This window comes from Ovis aries, chromosome 2, assembly GCF_016772045.2.
Source record: "Ovis aries strain OAR_USU_Benz2616 breed Rambouillet chromosome 2, ARS-UI_Ramb_v3.0, whole genome shotgun sequence".
NCBI classification, from domain to species: domain Eukaryota; kingdom Metazoa; phylum Chordata; class Mammalia; order Artiodactyla; family Bovidae; genus Ovis; species Ovis aries.
Window position 1 is genome coordinate 235230676 of NC_056055.1, and position 18687 is coordinate 235249362.

Genomic DNA, 18687 nt, shown 5'->3' on the forward strand with positions numbered 1-18687 from the left:
GGGCAGACACATGAACCCAGGGGATACTACAGAGTAGAGATGAGCTCAAGAGAGTATAGAAATGTACCATTTTATTACAAAGATTCTCACAAAAATGAATATAGTATCTCAAAATGGAAACTAGACTACCGATCTTCACCTGCAGAATTGGGGGAAGACAGAGAGGGCAGGCATGAGAACAGAACCAATCTAAAAATGGCTGATGTTACCTTAAGAGCCTAAAAACAACAGGGAGTCCCTGAAGACCCAGCCACCCTTCTCAAATGGTCAGCAAGGGCACCTTTTCAAAGCTACAAAGCAGGCACTTCAAGATTTTGTCCTATGGCTGCTTAAGCGGATCCCTTTTACCCAGTACCCATTAGGGTTCAAGAGTTTGGGAGGGATGGGTTGCAAGGCAGCTACTAGAAAAGTAATGCGTGTCCTGACCTCAGGGCCCTGGTTCCTGTCTAGTCCCTGGGGATATTTATATTTAATATATTTTTATATAAATACACAGAGAAATAGAAAATATAAAATCTGAAGGGTTGTGGGATAAAGGTGGGGATTTGGCAAGAAGCCAGAACTGGAGAGGTCTCTTCAGGCCAACTTGACCTCTTCCTTGACCCTGCGGAGAGAGGAGAGACTGGCATTAGATAACCCACCCTAGAGACCTCAGAAAAAGGAAGGGCACAATGACTTCCTCAGGCCCTTGGCTGCCCAGGTGACTGCTGAAGGCTGGAGCTTCCTAGCTCTGCCTAGAACTGCAGAAACCGACAGACTGGTCCCTGAAAGAGGCCTTTGTAAGCTGGACCAGCTGTCCCTATGCTTTCCCTCTTGGTGTGGTGGGACAAAGGGGCTGGTGCTCCAATGCCAAGGAGCAGACAGACATTTCTTTCCTCACCCTTTGGCTTCTTGCTTCTCTTCCTTGGTTTTCTCCTCTTCTGTGACTTCTAGAACATAAGAATGCAGGGATGGTCAAGGGAAAGACTTATGGGATCTGAAACCCCTTCCCAACATCACAGCTCAGTGGAGAGAAAAGTACGTCCCAAGCCCTCCCAGCTAGACCTGTAGAGAACAGGTTGGACCGGTTTCCCAGCCTGCTGGAGCCTAAACCCAGTGGGTGGAGGCAGCCCCCTGGGAAACGGGTGAAGCACTGGGAGGCTTGGGTGGTATGTGAGAGCCCCGCCTGACCAAGGGGAGCCCAGGCATGTCCCTGGCTCTGGAACCTGGCAGGGCTCTATCAGCCAGTGAGGATGACGAATTGAGTTTCATTCTTCTGTGGGCCACTTCTAGGAACTACAGAAGGCCCACGTAGCTGTTCTGTGGGCCACTTCAAGGAACCATAGGAAGGCCCATGTAGCTGAGGGAGTACCCCAAGGAGCTGACAGTGCCAAGTCGGCTCCCCACCCCCACAGTGCCCTACATAAATTCATCTTCCAGGGCCTGGGGCTCAAGACCCAAACTCACCTTTCTTCTCTTCCGGATCTTTCTCTTTCTCATCCTCTGTTTTGACTCTCTTGGCTTTCTTGAAGTTAGAAGAGTTCTTGCGCCCGCCTTCTCCCTCCTCGTCAGAGTCAGAGAACTCTTCCTCACAGGCAATTCGTTTGTCCGAGGAACAGACTGGGAGGTAATGAATGGGACATTCCAGTGAGAGAGCAGATTCTTTCTCTCAACAAACAATGCTTTTCTGCACGTTCCCGCAAAAGACACCGAGGGAAAGGGACCTGGACTCTAAATTATCCCTACAGGTACGAGCACTGGGGTTCTCAACAGCTGGGCAGCTTGGACAAGGGCCTATGGAGTAGGGAGGCAAAGGCCCCTGAAGTTTGGGTCTTACTTGAGATGCGTTTGTCAGGGTCTTCTTCATCCTCATCGCCACTCTCCTCTGGAATGGCGTCCTCAGGGATGGCCTGCATTTGGACCCCAGGTGCGTGGGGCAGCATTCTCAGGTTCTCAAACAGCCGCTGTCTATGGCCAATGGTAGAGAGGTTGGCTGGGCTCTGATCAGGGACCAACCGGAGCTTGAAATGTTCAATTAGGGGTGTGTGGGGTAGGGGTATACTCACTTGATCTTTTCCAGGTACTCATTAGTGTTCTGGTTAGTCATATTGGAAGGACTGATATGAAGTTTGAAATCTGGTCCAAAGTATTCGAAGTAGTCGTTGTATGGAAGCTCTAATTGGGGTGGGGGCGGGTGAGAGAGTTAAGAGATCTGGCCACCATGGAACCCTGAGAAAAGCATTTGCAGGTTTATCTGGGCCTGTCAGCCCAGCTATCAAACAGAAGCATGCCTTTAAGATGGGGTGAGACTTGGGAAATCCTATAGGATTTCAAGGGTTTAAAAGCCAAAGCCATTCTCCAGGGTCCACACCAGTGGTGTCTGGGTGTGTGTATGTGAGTGCCTATGTATAAGGAGAAGGCTGAAGCCCCTGGTTTAGAAAAATTTAGGCAATATTCACTGAGAGTACTCTCTCCCTCACTACCCCAATTACCCTATAGAGTATGAATTCCAAAGCTATAACTACTGATAATTCTGTCCAGACCGAAAGTTAAGGGAGGATGGACAGGGGCAGCTAAAGGACTCGGAAAAAAACTGATGGCTATAGTCTGAAAATCACAAGAGGCTAGCAACAGAATCAGAGTCTGAAAAGGAGACGCTGCAGAGCCAGCGGGAAGGGGGTGTGAGCTCAAGGACACAGGAGCTCACGCACTGCCCGGACCAGTCTGGCCCGGAGCCATTACCATTAGGGATCTCCGTGTCCAGGGCCACAGCTGTTTCATATGTCCAGCACCGGGCGACATTACGAATTGTGTAGCCACCTCCTCCCAGCATCAGCATAGGCAGGTTGAAGCTCTTCACAAATTCCACACACTTGGCATGCCCTTTGGTGGGAGAAGGGGTGCCAAGTTACAGGAGCACCCAGCAGGACCCTGCCCGCCCATCTCTATGCCACCTGGACTCACCTTTGATGGTCAAATTGAAGCAACCTAACCGGTCCCCAGACAGGGAGTCAGAACCACACTGCAAGACAACTGCACTGGGCTGGAACATCTCCATTACTTTGGACATGACCTGAAAGGACACAACCTGGTCACCACCAGCCTCAAGAAAAGCTTTTGGGGTTCAGGCTGAAAAGTGTGGGTGCAACACTTTCTTCTGTTCCTTATTTGCCACTCCTGCCTTTTCACTCTTCCCCAGGCTGAGGAGTAGAGAAAATGGAGAGCCAATCTGGGCTTCCTGTTTCCCTACTTTGTTTAGTTTTCCAGGAGTCTTCTAGCACTAGTAATCCTGAGCCTAAAACAGCCTCCTTATTAATTCCCTACATCCTTCCCTGCTCTCCAGGTCCAAGACCACTGGCTCCAAGCAGCTCTTCTGACCCTTAGCTGCATCTGCTCATGCATTTGGTCCTACAGACTTTGAGCCTCACACTACAAAGAGTTGCCTCACTTTTGTATATCTCATTCTCACAACTAGATTCCAATGTGACTGAGGACAGAGGCTGCAACTCAGGCTTCTCTGCCACCCTTACTACAAGGCATGCATCAATAGTGGGCACCTGGTGTTTGCTAAACTACTACGTGACCTTACCAGGTTACTACTCTAGTAGTTACTACTCTTGTTGCTCACAGGTGAAGATTTAACTCCTCAGCATGGCCTTCAAAGCTCCCTTTGAAACACTAACCCAACAAATATTTTCTACCACATCCTTCAAGACCCCTCACCGCATCATACAGGCCTACATGCTACATACTGGCGCCTCCGTTGGAGCCGTTCCCTCTGCCACCTGCCCCCGGCCTCCAGAGCCCCTCCTTCTTCACATGAGTAACTCCTCATTTCTCAGAGTCCTGCTCAAATGTCACCACCTCTGTGAAATCACCTCTGACTACCCTTTCCCCAGCTCGGGCAGCAGTTTTTCTCTCTCGTTCCTCCGTTCCTCCCTCAAAAACAGCACTAACCACATGTACTGGGGATGTGCCTGCCTCCCACACCATGGACTACACCATGGACTGTGAGGTCTTCAAGGACACAGATGATGCCTTAGACATTCCTGTATAACAACAGTGTTGGATAAAAGATTCAGATATATACTTGGAGAAATTTTGTCCTCTCAACTGGCCATACAGCATGCAATCCAGGGTTCAAACCCGTCTCATTTCCAGCCAGCCTCTCATTGGGGAGAGGACCCCTGAGGTGCTTTTGCTACCCCTCCCTTAGACCAATCCCATTTACAGCCCAGTGGTGGAAACGCCACTTACCGGCTTGAAAATGGCCTCATAGGACTCGTCGTCAATCCCATCTCGGAGAGGGTAGTTAACAGCATAATACTTGCCTTTGCCAGCTCCAATATCCTAATCAAGAAGGACATTAAAGTAAAACTGAAAGATGAAGCTAGGAGGAAGCTCAAGGGTAGGGGCTGGAAGGCTAAGGAAAGAGGCAGTGGTTCTAAGAGACAGAAGCTGGGTCCATGAGGTGGACCAGGGACAGAGCAAGTTAGCACCATTCCCTCACTGGTGGGACAACTCTAGCTCACGTCTCTGGACAAACCACTGAGTCTGCACTCAGGCTGAGAATAATTTATGGGGCCAGAGGCTGAATATCCCACCCTCACAGCATGACTGGGTTAAAGGTGGGGGCTGGACCACAGAATTAACACCCACCCCACAGCAACCCTTTTCCAAACATTTTATTGCTCACTCCTCTGCTCCCCTACCCTCAGCTCTAGGGAGGTGTGGAAAGCAAGCCGCAAGGGAAGAAGAATTCTTCAAAATGGTAAATGCTCAGTTATTCTAACGCTTGCCATAGCAAACTGACTTAATGCCACTTTTTCACCCAAGGGCCACTGGCATGACAAAGTGGATGGTTTCATTGTATCCATGCTAACACAAGCAGAAGAGTTTAATGAATTAGCTTCCAGGGATTCTTATCCTGAGGTCCATGGATGGGCTTCAGTAGGAGGAGGTGTCTATTAACTATTCAATATCAAACACAAAATTTCATGTACATTTCTGGGGAGAGAGCAGCTTTCAGTCAGATGGTCAAAGGGGAAGGTAACCTAAAAATACTAAGAACCCTTATATTGGTTCACAAAGGTCCCAATTCCTAGCCCATGGGAGAGTACCTGATGTTTCTAGCCTAAAATTCAAGCTGTCTAGGACATCTGAACAGTGTAATGCAACTCAGCTGTGGCCAGGAGGAAGTGCAATGAGTCAGGAGGCGCCCATCCCTCACAACCCTGTATGCTCCATCATTCCCTTCCTCCAGAACAAGAAAGGGAAAGAGAGCGTGGCAGGTGTGTGGTCTCCGAATGGCAGAAGAGGCAGGAAGTGGTTTTTGGTGGTATGAGACAGGAGAGTTAGAGCTGGCAGCTGAGGGTGAGCTGGCTGGCCCCTGAAGGGAGTTCTCACCCGTAGGTCCCCAGTTCCTGGGAAGTACTCTCCATATTTATGAAAGGACACAGTCATGACTCGGTCTGTGGTATAGAAGGCCTCTTCCACGCCATCGCCGTGGTGAATATCAATGTCAATATACAGCACCCTCTGGTGATACCTAGGATCAGAAGGGGGTCAGGGGGTTCTGGGGGCTCTTTGGGAATGGGACGCGCCAAGGGCGCCAGGGCCCAGCTTACCGGGCTGGCTGCCTCCCTCAGGTATCTCTAAGCACCAGAGACGTGGAAACTGGCTGAAGGAAGGTGGAAGAGCGGCAGGGTGTCTCCAGAGGCCTGACCAAGCCGACCAAGTCCGATCTTCCTACTCTACAGCCAGGGTCAACTCCAGCCACACAGGGACATTCTGGAGGCAGGATCTGAGCAGCACCTGCCCCTGATCTTGCCGTGGGCTCAGATCCAATCAAGGCCTCGTCAAGGAGAGGATGGCCAGAGACACTCACCAAACACATCCTAGCCGGCACGCCGCTAGGAAAGGCAAACTAGGGAGGCAAGCCCGGGGGAGAGGGAGTGGGGACCTGGCCTAAGGTGCTCCTCCGAGACAAGGCCAGGCAGGCATACTTTAGCAGTTCCAGGATGGCCAAGACGATATCATTGACGTAACAGAAGCCAGATGCCTCGGACTTCTTTGCATGGTGTAGGCCCCCAGCCCAATTCACAGCGATGTCCGTCTGCTGCTTATTAAGTTTCACGGCACTTGCTGGGCACCGGAAGAAAGAACACAAGCCTGTCACAAAGTCCCTCTCTCTCCTTTCCCCAAAAAACCATGGGAACCCAGTGAGAGATAGGACCTGCCTATTTAACAGGTGAACTGTACAATTCACCAGCTAGCCCTCTCCCTCTGTCTACTCCAATGGGAATAAACACAACATTGGCTACTCTAGAAAACCTGTTTTCCAAACTGAAAGTGGTAAAACTCACTAATAGGCCTTAAAATTGGTTTAGTGGGCTATGGTTAGTGTGTATATATATATATATATATATATATTTTTTTTTTTTTTTTTAATGAGATAGACTATAGAATAAAAATAGCAGAGTTAACAGTAAAGGTAACCACTCTTTTGTGAAACTAGCTGCAGAGCAAGAGAGGATGTGTGTGTGCGAGTGTGTCCATAACCAGGATTTTAAGTGTAAATGTATTTCTTACTGTGGTTCATGGTCAAAATATTTTGAAGATACCAAATGTAGCAGACAGAGGCTTGAAGTACAAATAGGCCCAAGAAGAAGTGCGAGAAAAATACACACCATGTGTGCAAATGCCTTTGCGGCAGTATGACTTTAAGAGCGATAAGAACATGAGGGATCCCCTGGCAGTGCAGTGGTTAGGACTCCATGCTTCCACTGCCAAGGGCTCAAGTTCAGTCCCTGGCCAGGGAACTAAGATAGATCCTTCAAGCTGCATGGTGTAGAAAAAACAAAAACCAAAAAAACACCAACACAGAGCAACTTGAGTGGACTAATTATATCAACTGAGGTTGGTCCATAACATAGAATAATCATGTAGCCACTAGATACCATGCTAAACCTTATTACAGCTAAATTTCAAAGATTTACTAAGTAGGGACTTCCCTGGCAGCTCAGTGGTTAGACTCCACACTTTCACTGCCACGGGCCCAGGTTTAATCCCTAGTTCAGGAACTAAGATACTGCAAGCCACATGGCATGACCGGAAAAAAAAAAAAAAAAAGATTTACTAAGTAAAAAATGTAGTAGGGAGGCACAAAACTATACATACACATTTTTGTAAAATATAGATGAGTATACGTTTTGTCTGGATACGTGCACAAAGAAAAAAGCATGGATGTACAAACACCAAAATGGTGATGACGGTTATCCATGACAGTGTGATTGCAGTCAGTTTTTTTCCTCTGTATACTTCTTTGTTTTCTGAGATTATATTGTGAGGTGGTAGGGAGAGGCAAGGAGAAAAAACAATGATCACAGAAAAATAAATATTTGTTAAGAAATGGTAGAGTGATCCCAGAGATAACATAGATATTAATGGAAGTGGGAGATACGCGGGAAGTGTTTCTGACCTCTAAATGTAATTACCATGCTCTTTTGTAAGACACAGATGATGACACTTCCTATTTTTACAGCACTTTGCAGTTCACAAATTACTTTTATGTTCAGCATCTCAACAACCCCATGAGGTCTGCAGGGAGTTCCTGTATACAGGATGTCTTAGTAGGAAAGGACAGGCTAGGACACATATCTATACTATGTCAGATTGAACCTGGCCTCAGACTGAAGCAGAATAACATTTTAAGGACCTAACATAAAAACCCACCCAGGACCATTTTACATGGTCACAGGTCAGCCTCACTAGGACAGTGGCCTAAAAGACAGACCTCATTGGTACAGCCCAGAATAGCCCTTATGAAGGGTATATTCCTTACCCACAGAGCCACCAGTAGACAGCTGACAGAACTCAAACAGGCCATCAAATACCGGACAGTCCTCACCGACGTTGACTTGAAAAAACACGAAAAGGTTAGTTTCCACAATTTCCTTTTGGTTTTGTTTACATTATTTATGAGCTGATGGAAAAAACACAGCATTTGGATTCAGAAGGTTCTTGCCCAGGCCCTCCTGCTTACTGACTGTGGGACTGGGTCTAGTCATTTAATTTCCTTGAGCTTTGGCTCATTATCTTTAACAAGCAACAATGATATCCACCTCACCTAATTCTTGAGAAGATTAATAGAAACCATACATGGGGAAGCATTCAGCAAGTAAGTACTCAGAAAATGTTGTTTCACTCCTGAGGGAGAAAAATTTGGCCTCTTATTCCAGCCTGGGTTTGTTCCTGGATCTTACTCCAGCGGGTCAACAAGCAAGCAAAGAACAGAGGGCTATACTATCCTCCATTGATGCTTAACAACATGCTGGTCACCATGCTAAGTGCTTTAAATACTTGGTGTCATCTATGCTCACACAACTTTCTGAGGTAGGATTTGGTCCTGTTTTTTTTTTTGGTCCTGTTTTATAAGTGGGGAAACAGGCTCAAAGAGGTAACTGCCAGTAAATGGCAGAGGCAGTATTCAAGGATTGGTCTGTCCGTCCTAAAAGCCCACGAAAATGTACTCTGGTCTTTTCCCCAGTAATTTCACATACATAATCTCGAATCTGCCTAACAACTCCATAAAAGATGGACAGGACCAATATCAACCCCACTGTGCAGAGGAACAGTGCAGATGTGAAGTTAACTGACTTGCCCAAGGCTATATAACCAAGCAGTGAGTGGTAGAACCAGAGTCCAGGTGTCTTGACTCCCACAGTTCAGTGCTCTTTCTACTACAACAAGTGACAATTGGAGGAAAGTTATTTCAGGCCTAAAAGGGTAAAAGTACAAACTAACACATAATGTGGAAACACATGCAAACAGTAATGCAAATAAAATGAAAAAGACAGGAAGGGAAGCGCATTTGAAGTCTGCAGACTCAGAGCTAGAGAGGAACTTTACAGCTCCAAGTCTCCGCTCACAAAAAAGGAAACTGCTGAGATATCAATGATACCCAGAAGTTAGAGGCAAGGCTGCTTGCCTCAGCCTTCACACTGCATCCACTATTATCAATAAAACTGGAGCAAAGAGAGGGAGCCCTAGGGTGAGGAGGGTAGGAGAGCCCAGCTTCGACTGTGGTGACCTGTTGAGACACAGCTGAAGCTCAAGGTTGGCAACAGCCACCAGAGTTACCAATCCTAGTACTGCCCTAAACTTGGGAGGGTGCTCTGATCTGGAGCCCTGCCAAGAGCCGTGCTATGAGGAAGGATGGTGTGCATAAGGGGGCAAGCAGAAGGCGGCCCTCTCGCTCACTTCCCAGGTAAACATTGGGAGGCTGTGTCAATAAGAACTTTGGTCCCTGAGGCCAGGCTATTTATTTATCCATTGGCAATTGATTTCCCTCTCTGGCGGCTTCCTCCTTCAGTGGGTTTGGCCTGTCTGGGTTTCTAGCTTTGTTTATACTCCTGTTTGATGTGGAGCCCCCGTGGGAAGAAATTGGTCTTTTAGAAATGAGAAAAAATATTTTCCTTCAGGCCCCACATCAATATGCAGCTCAAATGGCCAGTCCATTATTCCCAGGAGCTGTGTGATTACAGACAGGAAAGGGGTAAAACGGGAGAGCAGACCCTCACCTGGACTAATCTGTGAGACCAGGGAGGACTTTTCTGTGGGTTTTCTCTCTTCCCACTAAACTTTTCTCATTCTTAGCCTGGCTTTAGACTGACGGGGAGCAATATTGGGTGAGAGATATGGGAGCAGATGTAGGTTGAGAAGGCAGTAAAAAACATACCGCAGAGAGATGTATGGGATTAAACACTGCCTTCAGGATAGTGCTTACTCCTTTAGTGGCGGCGGCAATGGTAACGGGGTGGAGAGGGGAGTAGAAGAAAAGGGCATGTGATCAAATAGAGGTGTCCAGGGGTTTCAATATTGGTAATATTTTCTTTCTTAGGCTGATTACAGGAACATGGATGTATTTTTATATACTTTTTTGTGTGCCTGAAATATTTTATTTGCAACATATTTTAAAATACTCCAGGGACTTCCCTGGCATCCAGCAGTTAAGACTCCATGCTTCCAATGTGGAGGATGTGGGTTCGATCCCTGGTCCGGGAACTAAAATCCCACATGCCACGTAGCGCAGCCAAAATAAATAGATAAATTAAAATACTCCAGAGTCAGGAAACTCGAGTTCCACTCTCCATTCCAGCTCTATCTTGCTGGGAAAGTCATTTTACCTCTGTAGGTTTACAAAATGGAAAAGCACGCCTCCACATTTTATTAGCACAAGTTCCTTTCATCATGTTTCTACCATGAGCCTCATATTTTGATAGACCATCTGCCCTCCACCAAAATGCATTTATGTTCCCATTATTAAATATTAGATCAGAACTTCTAATTTAGATTCTCAAAGTCTCAAAGTGAACACAAAGCATTTAAATTACATTCTAGCCAAGAGCAAGGAAATCTGACTTATTTGGTCTTCTTAGAGGTATGATTTCTCAGGTTCATGGTGGTAGTTGCTAAGCCGTGTCGCACTCTTGGGACTACATGGACTGTGGTCCTCCAGGCTCCCATGTCCTTGGGACATGATTTCCCTGGCAAGAACACTGCAGTGGGTAGCCATTTCCTTCTCAAGGGATCTTCCCAACCTAAGGACTGAACCCCAGGGCCCCTGTGTTGGCAGGTACATTCTTTACCACTGAGCCACCAGGAAAGCCCAACTTCCTAGGCTAGATGTTGGAAAATACTGAAACAGAGCTCAGCTCGTCATCCCTGTTGTTCTCTCTGTACAGACACCTCTGGCTATAAAGCACTGCACTAAGTGGCATCTCTCTGGCTCTTGTCAGTAAGTACCCTGAAGTCCTTAGAAAGCCTCATCCTTCTTACCTCCACCTCCAATGATAGAAAATCTCAGACCTAATTTTTTTAATGTACAACTTTAGAATGCTGGTTTTGGGAAAAATGGAGCAAACTGGGAGCCAGAACCAAACTACTGTACACCCAAGGGCCTAATATGCTGTCTGCCTTGGAAGATTTGAAAATAATAAAAGCAGTAAGTCATAAGAGCAAAAGCTACTATTCACTTTCACTGACAGTTGGTGCTTTAAACACATTATCTTACTTATCCCCCCAAACTCCATTATAAAACAGGCACTACCGTCTTCCTTTTAAAGAGGAGAAAACAAGGCTCAAAGAGGCTAAGGGACTTCCTCAAGAACACATAGCTAAGCGGGAGAGCCACAGGTTTCAAACTAAGACATCAGAGCTCATTCTTCTGCTGCAAAACCAAGCTGCTTCACTAATGAGAGCCCTCTCTGCTGAGAACAGAGCTGGTCACCGGCCTAAATAAGTTTTGGAACCCCCTAAAGGCATCAGGAGCAAAGGAATGAATCTGTCTCACCTTGAGACAGACTGAAATGAAGTAAGACCATGCCAATTTAGATAGTAAATACCTTAGATGGGGCAGCTGGTCCTGGAGTTGTGGGTGGCAAAGAAGCTTAATGCTTCCAAAAAGGTCTCTGTAGTTCTGTAATCATTAGCAGTGCACAATTATTGTAACAAAAAAATTTCTGCCTTAGGAATCAGACTACCTTGTGGCCAGTAGTAACAAGAAAGTGTCATAGGTTTCCTGGTATTCCAAAATAAACTATCATAAACTACTCAAAACTTCTTCTAGACAATACCGCTATACTGTTTTATTACGAGATCTTAGGTGCTACATGATAATTTATAAAATAACACACAGGAGAAATCATGTATGATAGTTTCTCCCCAAATTTGAACATATTTTTCCCCACAACTAAAACAATCACCATAATTCCTACAAGCTGAGTGTGGCTTCTGAAATGATCTGGTTTTAAGTTCTAGGGGGCAGGGGCAGAATCACCTCAACTCAAAGATAACATCATCTAGAGTCTGTCCTAAGTAGCTGCTAAATTCTCAACTAACACTCACATAGTCAGAGCAGTTACAGCTCCATGGGATGCCATCCAGTCCACTTTACAAAAGAAAAATCTGAGAAGTGACTTGACAGTCAGTTAGAAGGCAGAGCTGGGACCTGTATCACCTGTCTCCCTCTCCCAAACCAGTGCTTTTTCCATTACAACAATCATGGTTTGGGGGGGATGGTGTTGTGAACCTAACTGGACAATGTTCAGTCTCTATTCCTTACAATCAGGAAACAAAGCCAGTCCTGAGACAAAAGAAGCACTGTGGTGCCCTTAGGAAGCAGGGGAAATCAGGTATCACCCGAATGGGGGAATACAAGAGAAGGGAGGGTGAGTCTCTCCAACTAGAAGGGGGGCCTAACGGGGGCTTGAGAGTAGAGAGGGAGCAGAATGCACTTACATCTCTGCATCTGCTTGCTGTACTCGGACATGTTATCTGGGCGGATGGAGCGTAAGAATTTAATGTAGTCATCACTGTGGTACTTGGTCATCTCCTCAGCATTGGCTTTGTGAGGGCGCTGGAAGACAGAGGGGAGAGAAGCATGTTAGCCTTGAGCATGGCCAGTCTTCACTGGGCACTGAGCTACACAGGACAAAAAGAACTCACTGATGAGATTCAGGCCTCAGGACACTCACAGGCTAGTTAAGCAAACATGATTATTAAAAGATAGTCAGTATCTCACAACTTAGACTGCAACTCAAACTCTATTGCTTAGGCAAGTCTATTTTTTTTTCCCCATTTTTTAAATCCAAAAAACTGTTTTAAGTTTTTAACTGTGGTGGCAAGTCTATTGCTTGGGCCTCAATTTCCTCATTTACCAAATAGAGAGAACATCATCTACTTCACAGGAGAGTTGTGAGAAGTGGATGAGATCATTAAATCTCTTTGTAAATTGTTTTACAAATTATTACTTCAATATTAAATGTAACAATATACAACTATGGGCCAAACAGCTCTAAGAGTTCAAGAAGGAGAGGTGACTAGTACTGAGTGAAATAGATGGCAAATCCTTTATAACTCATCATCATACCAATAATTCTGATCACATCCTCCTGATAAAAACTTCCTTGAAGGACGTTCCTGGGGGTCCAGAGGCTAAGACTCTGTTCCCAAGACATGGGGCCTAGGTTCAATCCCTGGTCGGAGAACTAGATCCCACATGCTGCAAATAAGAGTTCGCATGCCTGAACTAAAGATCCCACCTGCCACAATGCAGATCCAGCATGCTGTAACTGGGCCTGGGGGAGGCCAAATAAATAAATATTAAAAAAAAAAAGAAACTTCTTTGACATAGTAATTTCCTGGTTATCCCAAGATTCTGATTCAGCCTGTCCTCTTTTTAAAAATTCTCCCAAAGAAATTTTTACTTTAAAAAAAAAGAAAAAGACTTCCCTGGTGGTCCAATGGTTAAGATTCTGAATTTCCACTGCAGGGAGCATGGGTTCAATCTCCGGGTGGGGAAGTTCCACATGCTGTGTTGGTACAGCCAAAAAATTTAATAAAAATAAAAGTTCTCTTCCTCTCATCCCTTAAAGGTGGGTCTCCTTCAAAGATAACCCTCTTCTTTTCTAATAACCCATATTTTTACAGTTTATAAAGCATTTTCAAAACAGCTAACAGTAATTGTTTACTCTGTGCCAGCCACTGTTTCAGGCACTTTATTGCTATCCAGTATGAGACAACCTTTTAAAGTTCATACTATTATTATCTTCACTCTGCAGTAAGGAAACTACAGCAGAGAAGGGTTAAACATAATTTGCCCAAGGTTACACAGCTAGTAAGCTGGAATAAGAACCCAGAGGTCTGGCTCTAGATATTGATAGAGATATCCGACTCTCATTTAATCCTCCTTTATTGACGAATATTAAGAATGAAAAACGGGCTTTCCTGGTGGTCCAGTAGTTAAGAATCTGCTTCCAACTCAGGGGACTCACGTTCGATCCCTGGTCCATGAAGATCCCACATGCCACAAAGCAATTAAGCCTGAGCTCCGCGGCTACTGAAGCCTTCGAGCCTAGGGCTGTGCTCAGCAACATGAGAAGCCACCACAATGAGAAGCCTGTGCGATGCAATGAAGAGTAGCCCCTGCTCACTACAACTAGAGAAAGCCCAAAAGCAGCAGGGAAGACCAAGCTCAGACATAAATAAATAAATCATTTACTAAAAAACAAAACAAACCCATAGTCAAAGAAGCAAGTACTAGTTACAAATACTAAGTTGTTTTCACTATACTAAGCCCTTTCCACTCTTGACAATGTCGTCAAAGCTCTGCTTTGGTGATCACCTTCTAGATAGCTGACTGCCCAGACTTTCACCCCGTCTTGATGTTCTAAGCTTCAGATTCACAACTCCAATAGCTTCCCAGCCAGTTCCGCTCACAAATCCTACAGGCACTTCAAATTCTACTGGACATAACAACTTGTTGAGACCCTAGAGGCATTCAAACTTAACTTCCAGAACTACTCTGATGCTGTTTTTGTTAGTCAAGTCTCATCTTTAACTCTGTCCTTCTTGCCTTCCATTTCGATCCATTGCCAGTCATTATACCTCCACAATGGTTCTTTTCCCCCCCTCCATAATACTGACTGCATCCACCACCTTATTTCTCCTATGCTCCTCTTTCCCAGGTTTCCTATTCTCCCTACCATCCATTCAGTTGCTCCAGATGAAAGTCAGAGCATCACCCTTGACTTCTCATCTGCTACATTCAACTTCTCTTGAAACTACCGCCAATGTCTCTGTCAAACCTGTCCACTTCCATCCCCAGATCACTGGCAACATTCTTCTAACTGGCATCACACCCTTAACCTTAACAATTGTGAATCTATTCTCAATTGTACAGCCAGAGTAATCTAAAATTCAAACTGAATCCTGTCACTACCCTCTAAAATCCCTTCAGTGGCTTCACTATTCACAAGATCAAGCTCAAATTCTTTAGTTTGGCTTGAAAAACCAAAATAATTGGGTTCCTGCTCACCTCTCTAGAATCCTCCTAAAATATTTTATGCTCTAGCCTAGGGAATACCAAATTCAAAGCACTTGTAAGAGCCAGGCAGTTTAGCTAACTTGACAAACAAATAAAAACTAGTGAGGAAATCTGGGCCTAAATGCCAGGGTCTTCTGGGTTAAATTCCATTTATTTCAAAGGATGGATGCTAACATAAAGTTCTTAGAAATACTTTGTGAATTAAACAAGAATGTTTGAGGGGCGGAATTTTTCTCATGAAATGACTGTACCAATCGGCTGAGCACAACTCTACTAGCGATTCTCTAAGGAAATTCTCTCCCATCTTTAGGCCTCTGCACATGCTATGGTCTAGAATACTGTTCTCTTCACATCCTTCTATGCAACCTTTAGGTTGCAATTGAAAAGTTAATTTCCCCAGAAAGCTGTCCTTGACCCCCAGAGTCTCAGTTAAGTAACTCTCTGAAGTGCTCCCCTGAGAACCCTGTACTTCCTTGTCATCACATTCACCCTGTATAGAAACTGAGCTGCTTATTTTTCTCTGGGAGGCCAGAAGCAGGTCTGACTGTATTCTACAAAAACAGGACAGGGGAGGAGTTCACAGGTGGCCGAGTGGTTAGGACTCCAAGCTTTCACTGCCATGACCCAAGTTCAATCCCTGGTCAGGGAACTAAGACGCTGTACAGCTTGTGCAAGTGCTCAATAAAAATCTGTTGTCATAATAAATTAACTCTCATTTGGATTATTTTTGGTCTCCTAATCAGTTCCATTTATATCCAGTCTAACCCTCTTCCAATCCATTTTCTATAATGGTGTCACAAAAATTTTTAAAAAGTCAATGCCCTCTTTTAGAACATTCAATGACAAAAGAAAAGATTTTATTTAAAGTCTAGCACAGTAATCAAGGGGACTTTAAACTCAATTTTAAAGGCCAGCATAGGAGGAGAAGGGGATGACAGAGGACGAGATGGTTGGATGGCATCACTGGCTCAATGGACATGAGTTTGAGCAAGGTCCAGGAGACGCTGAAGGACAGGGTGTGGCGTGCTGCAGTCCATGGGGTCCCAAAGAATCAGACATGACTGAGCGACTGAACAACAATAGTAATCAAGGAACTTTACAGGGTTCCTTTCCCAATCTAATCCTCCCTGCTACCCTCTTTCATAAACATAATCATCCAGAAAATAACTCTTCTTCAATAAGACCTACAGAGCTTCCCACCACAGTGACTGATTAAGCCTTTCTACTATTTGAAATTCATCCCTATCCCATACCTCTGAAGGACAAAGCCAATCTCAAAAGCTGCCTCTTTTACAAAGTAAAAGCAAATCTCAGCCTAAGAACCTATCTCATCCCAGGCCACAACGTTTCAAGGAATATGACCTCATAATCAAAAATCACAAAAGAGGACTTCCCTGGCAGTCCGATGGTTAAGAATCCCCCTTGAAATGCAGGGGACGCAGGTTCAATCCCTGGTCAGGGACCTAATACTCCACACGCCATGGAGCAACTCACCTCACATGCCACAACCACTGAGCACACAGGCCACAACTAGGGAGTCTGCGCGCCACAACAGAAGATTCCGAACGCTGCAACAAAGACCTAACACAGCTAAATAAATAAATATTTTTAAAAAACCACAAAACACAAGGAAACAAAGCACCAGAGGTAAGAAGTCATAGAAACAACTAATAGCAGAATCAGATCCTCAGGGACCTTGGACATACGCTGAAATAGAAAAGAACAGCACTGAGAATCCCCTGGCAATCCAGTGTTAGGATGCCAGCACCCTCACTTCAGGGGGAATAGGTCAGATCCCTTATCGGGAACTAAGCCTGCATGCTATGGGGTGTGGCCAAAACAATAATAATAAATAATAGTAATAATTTAAAAAGAGAAAAGGATTGAATTTTTATGTGACGTAAAGTGAAAGTCACTCAGTTGTGTCCGACTCTTTGCAACCCTATGGACTGTAACCTGCCAGGCTCCTCAATCCATGGAATTCTCCAGGCGAGAATACTGAAGGAGGTTGCCATTCCCTTCTCCAGGGGATCTTTCCAACCCAGGGACTGAACACGTGGCTCCTGCATGTCAGGTGAATTCTTTACAGTCTGAGCCATCAGGGAAGCCAAGAATATGGGAGTGGGCAGCCTATCCCTTCTCCAGGGGATCTTCCCGACCCAGGAATCGAACCAGGGTCTCTTGAATTGCAGGTGGATTTTCTACCAGCTGAGCTGGTAGTATTTATATACCAGTAAACGAAGATCATGGCATCCAGTCCCATTACTTCATGGGAAATAGATGAAGAAACAGTGGAAACAGTGTCAGACTTTATTTTTGGGGGCTCCAAAATCACCGCAGATGGTGACTGCAGCCATGAAATTAGAAGACGCTTACTCCTTGGAAGAAAGTTATGACCAACCTAGATAGCATATTCAAAAGCAGAGACATTACTTTGGCAACAAAGGTCCGTCTAGTCAAGGCTATGGTTTTTCCAGTGGTCATGTATGGATGTGAGAGTTGGACTGTGAAGAAAGATGAGCACCAAAGAATTGATGGTTTTGAACTGTGGTGTTGGAGAAGACTCTTGAGAGTCCCTTAGACTGCAAGGTGATCCAACCAGTCCATTCTGAAGGAGATCAACCCTGGGATTACTTTGGAAGGAATGATGCTAAAGCTGTTCCAATACTTTGGCCACCTCATTCAAAGAGTTGACTCATTGGAAAAGACTCTGATGCTGGGAGGGATTGCGGGCAGGAGGAGAAGGGGACGACAGAGGATGAGATGGCTGGATGGCATCACTGACTCGATGGACGTGAGGCTGAGTGAACTCCGGGAGTTGGTGATGGACAGGGAGGCCTGGCGTGCTGCAATTCATGGGGTTGCAAAGAGTCGGACACAACTGAGTGACTGAACTGAACTGAACTGAAACAATTAAAAAATAAAAAGTTCACTTTGTGACACCAAAATGTATACTCAGAACTTATGAATAAAAGGAAAAGTCATGTGTTAAATTCTAAAAATAAATAAATAAAAAGTTCAAAAGATACAGTTTATGATAGCATTAAAAAAATGAAGTAATGGGGAAAAAATCTAGTAAAAGAGGTACATCATCTTTATGGAGAAAATTATAAAACTTTATATTGATAGCCTAATTCTCAACTCCCTCTCAACAGTGGAATGGATAGATTATGGTATATTCTACAATTAATTACTATACAGTAATATGAACAAGCTACAACTATACACAAAAAATATATATTATGTAATTCCATTTATATCAAATTCAGCAAAATTAAGCTATATTATTTTAAAATGGATAATTAGGTAGTTGAATTATGATCAACAGCAAGGAAGCAATTAACAGAAAAGTCAGAATTCTAGTTACCTCTGGGGGAAAAGAAGAGGCTACAATCAGGAAGGAACAGGTTTCTGAGGTACCAGCAATGCTTTATTATTTCTTGAACTAGCCGGTGTTCATGTGTATGTTTACATCAATTTGTTAAATTGCATATTTGTTTTATGCAGTTTTCAGTGTTAATATTTCATAATAAAGAAGTTAAAGGAAATCTAAAAAGACGTAATTAAATGGAGATATACATATACAATGTTCATGGATTCAAAAACTTACTATTCTCAAGATATCAATTCTCCCTAAGCTGATGCACAGAGTCACTGAAATTTCAACCAAAATCCTAGGAGATTTGTTTGTATCACTGATGAGTTAATTCTAAAATTTATGACAAGTGCAAGAGGAAATGTCAGCTGCTCGGTTGTGTCCGACTCTTTGCAATACCATGGACTATAGCCTGCCAGGCTCTTCTGTCCAAGGAATTCTCCAG

At 44.6% G+C, this 18687-nt stretch overlaps 1 protein-coding gene across 3 annotated transcripts in view; it reads right to left on the reverse strand.

Moving 5' to 3' along the window:
- Window positions 1-54: 54 nt before the first annotated feature.
- The window catches only part of HDAC1 (histone deacetylase 1), a 32768-nt gene continuing 14135 nt past the window's right edge, over window positions 55-18687 (reverse strand). For all 3 annotated transcript variants that reach the window (XM_042244443.1, XM_004005023.4, XM_042244442.1), the window contains 12 exons: window positions 12280-12397; window positions 7823-7897; window positions 5985-6123; window positions 5386-5527; window positions 4237-4329; window positions 2944-3052; window positions 2722-2862; window positions 2046-2154; window positions 1817-1947; window positions 1447-1599; window positions 881-929; window positions 55-604 (listed from right to left, as the gene is read on the reverse strand). In XM_042244443.1, coding sequence (XP_042100377.1) covers window positions 577-604; window positions 881-929; window positions 1447-1599; window positions 1817-1947; window positions 2046-2154; window positions 2722-2862; window positions 2944-3052; window positions 4237-4329; window positions 5386-5527; window positions 5985-6123; window positions 7823-7897; window positions 12280-12370 — 1260 coding nt within the window. In that variant the 5' untranslated portion in view covers window positions 12371-12397 and the 3' untranslated portion in view covers window positions 55-576. The remainder of the gene's footprint in view (window positions 605-880; window positions 930-1446; window positions 1600-1816; window positions 1948-2045; window positions 2155-2721; window positions 2863-2943; window positions 3053-4236; window positions 4330-5385; window positions 5528-5984; window positions 6124-7822; window positions 7898-12279; window positions 12398-18687) is intronic.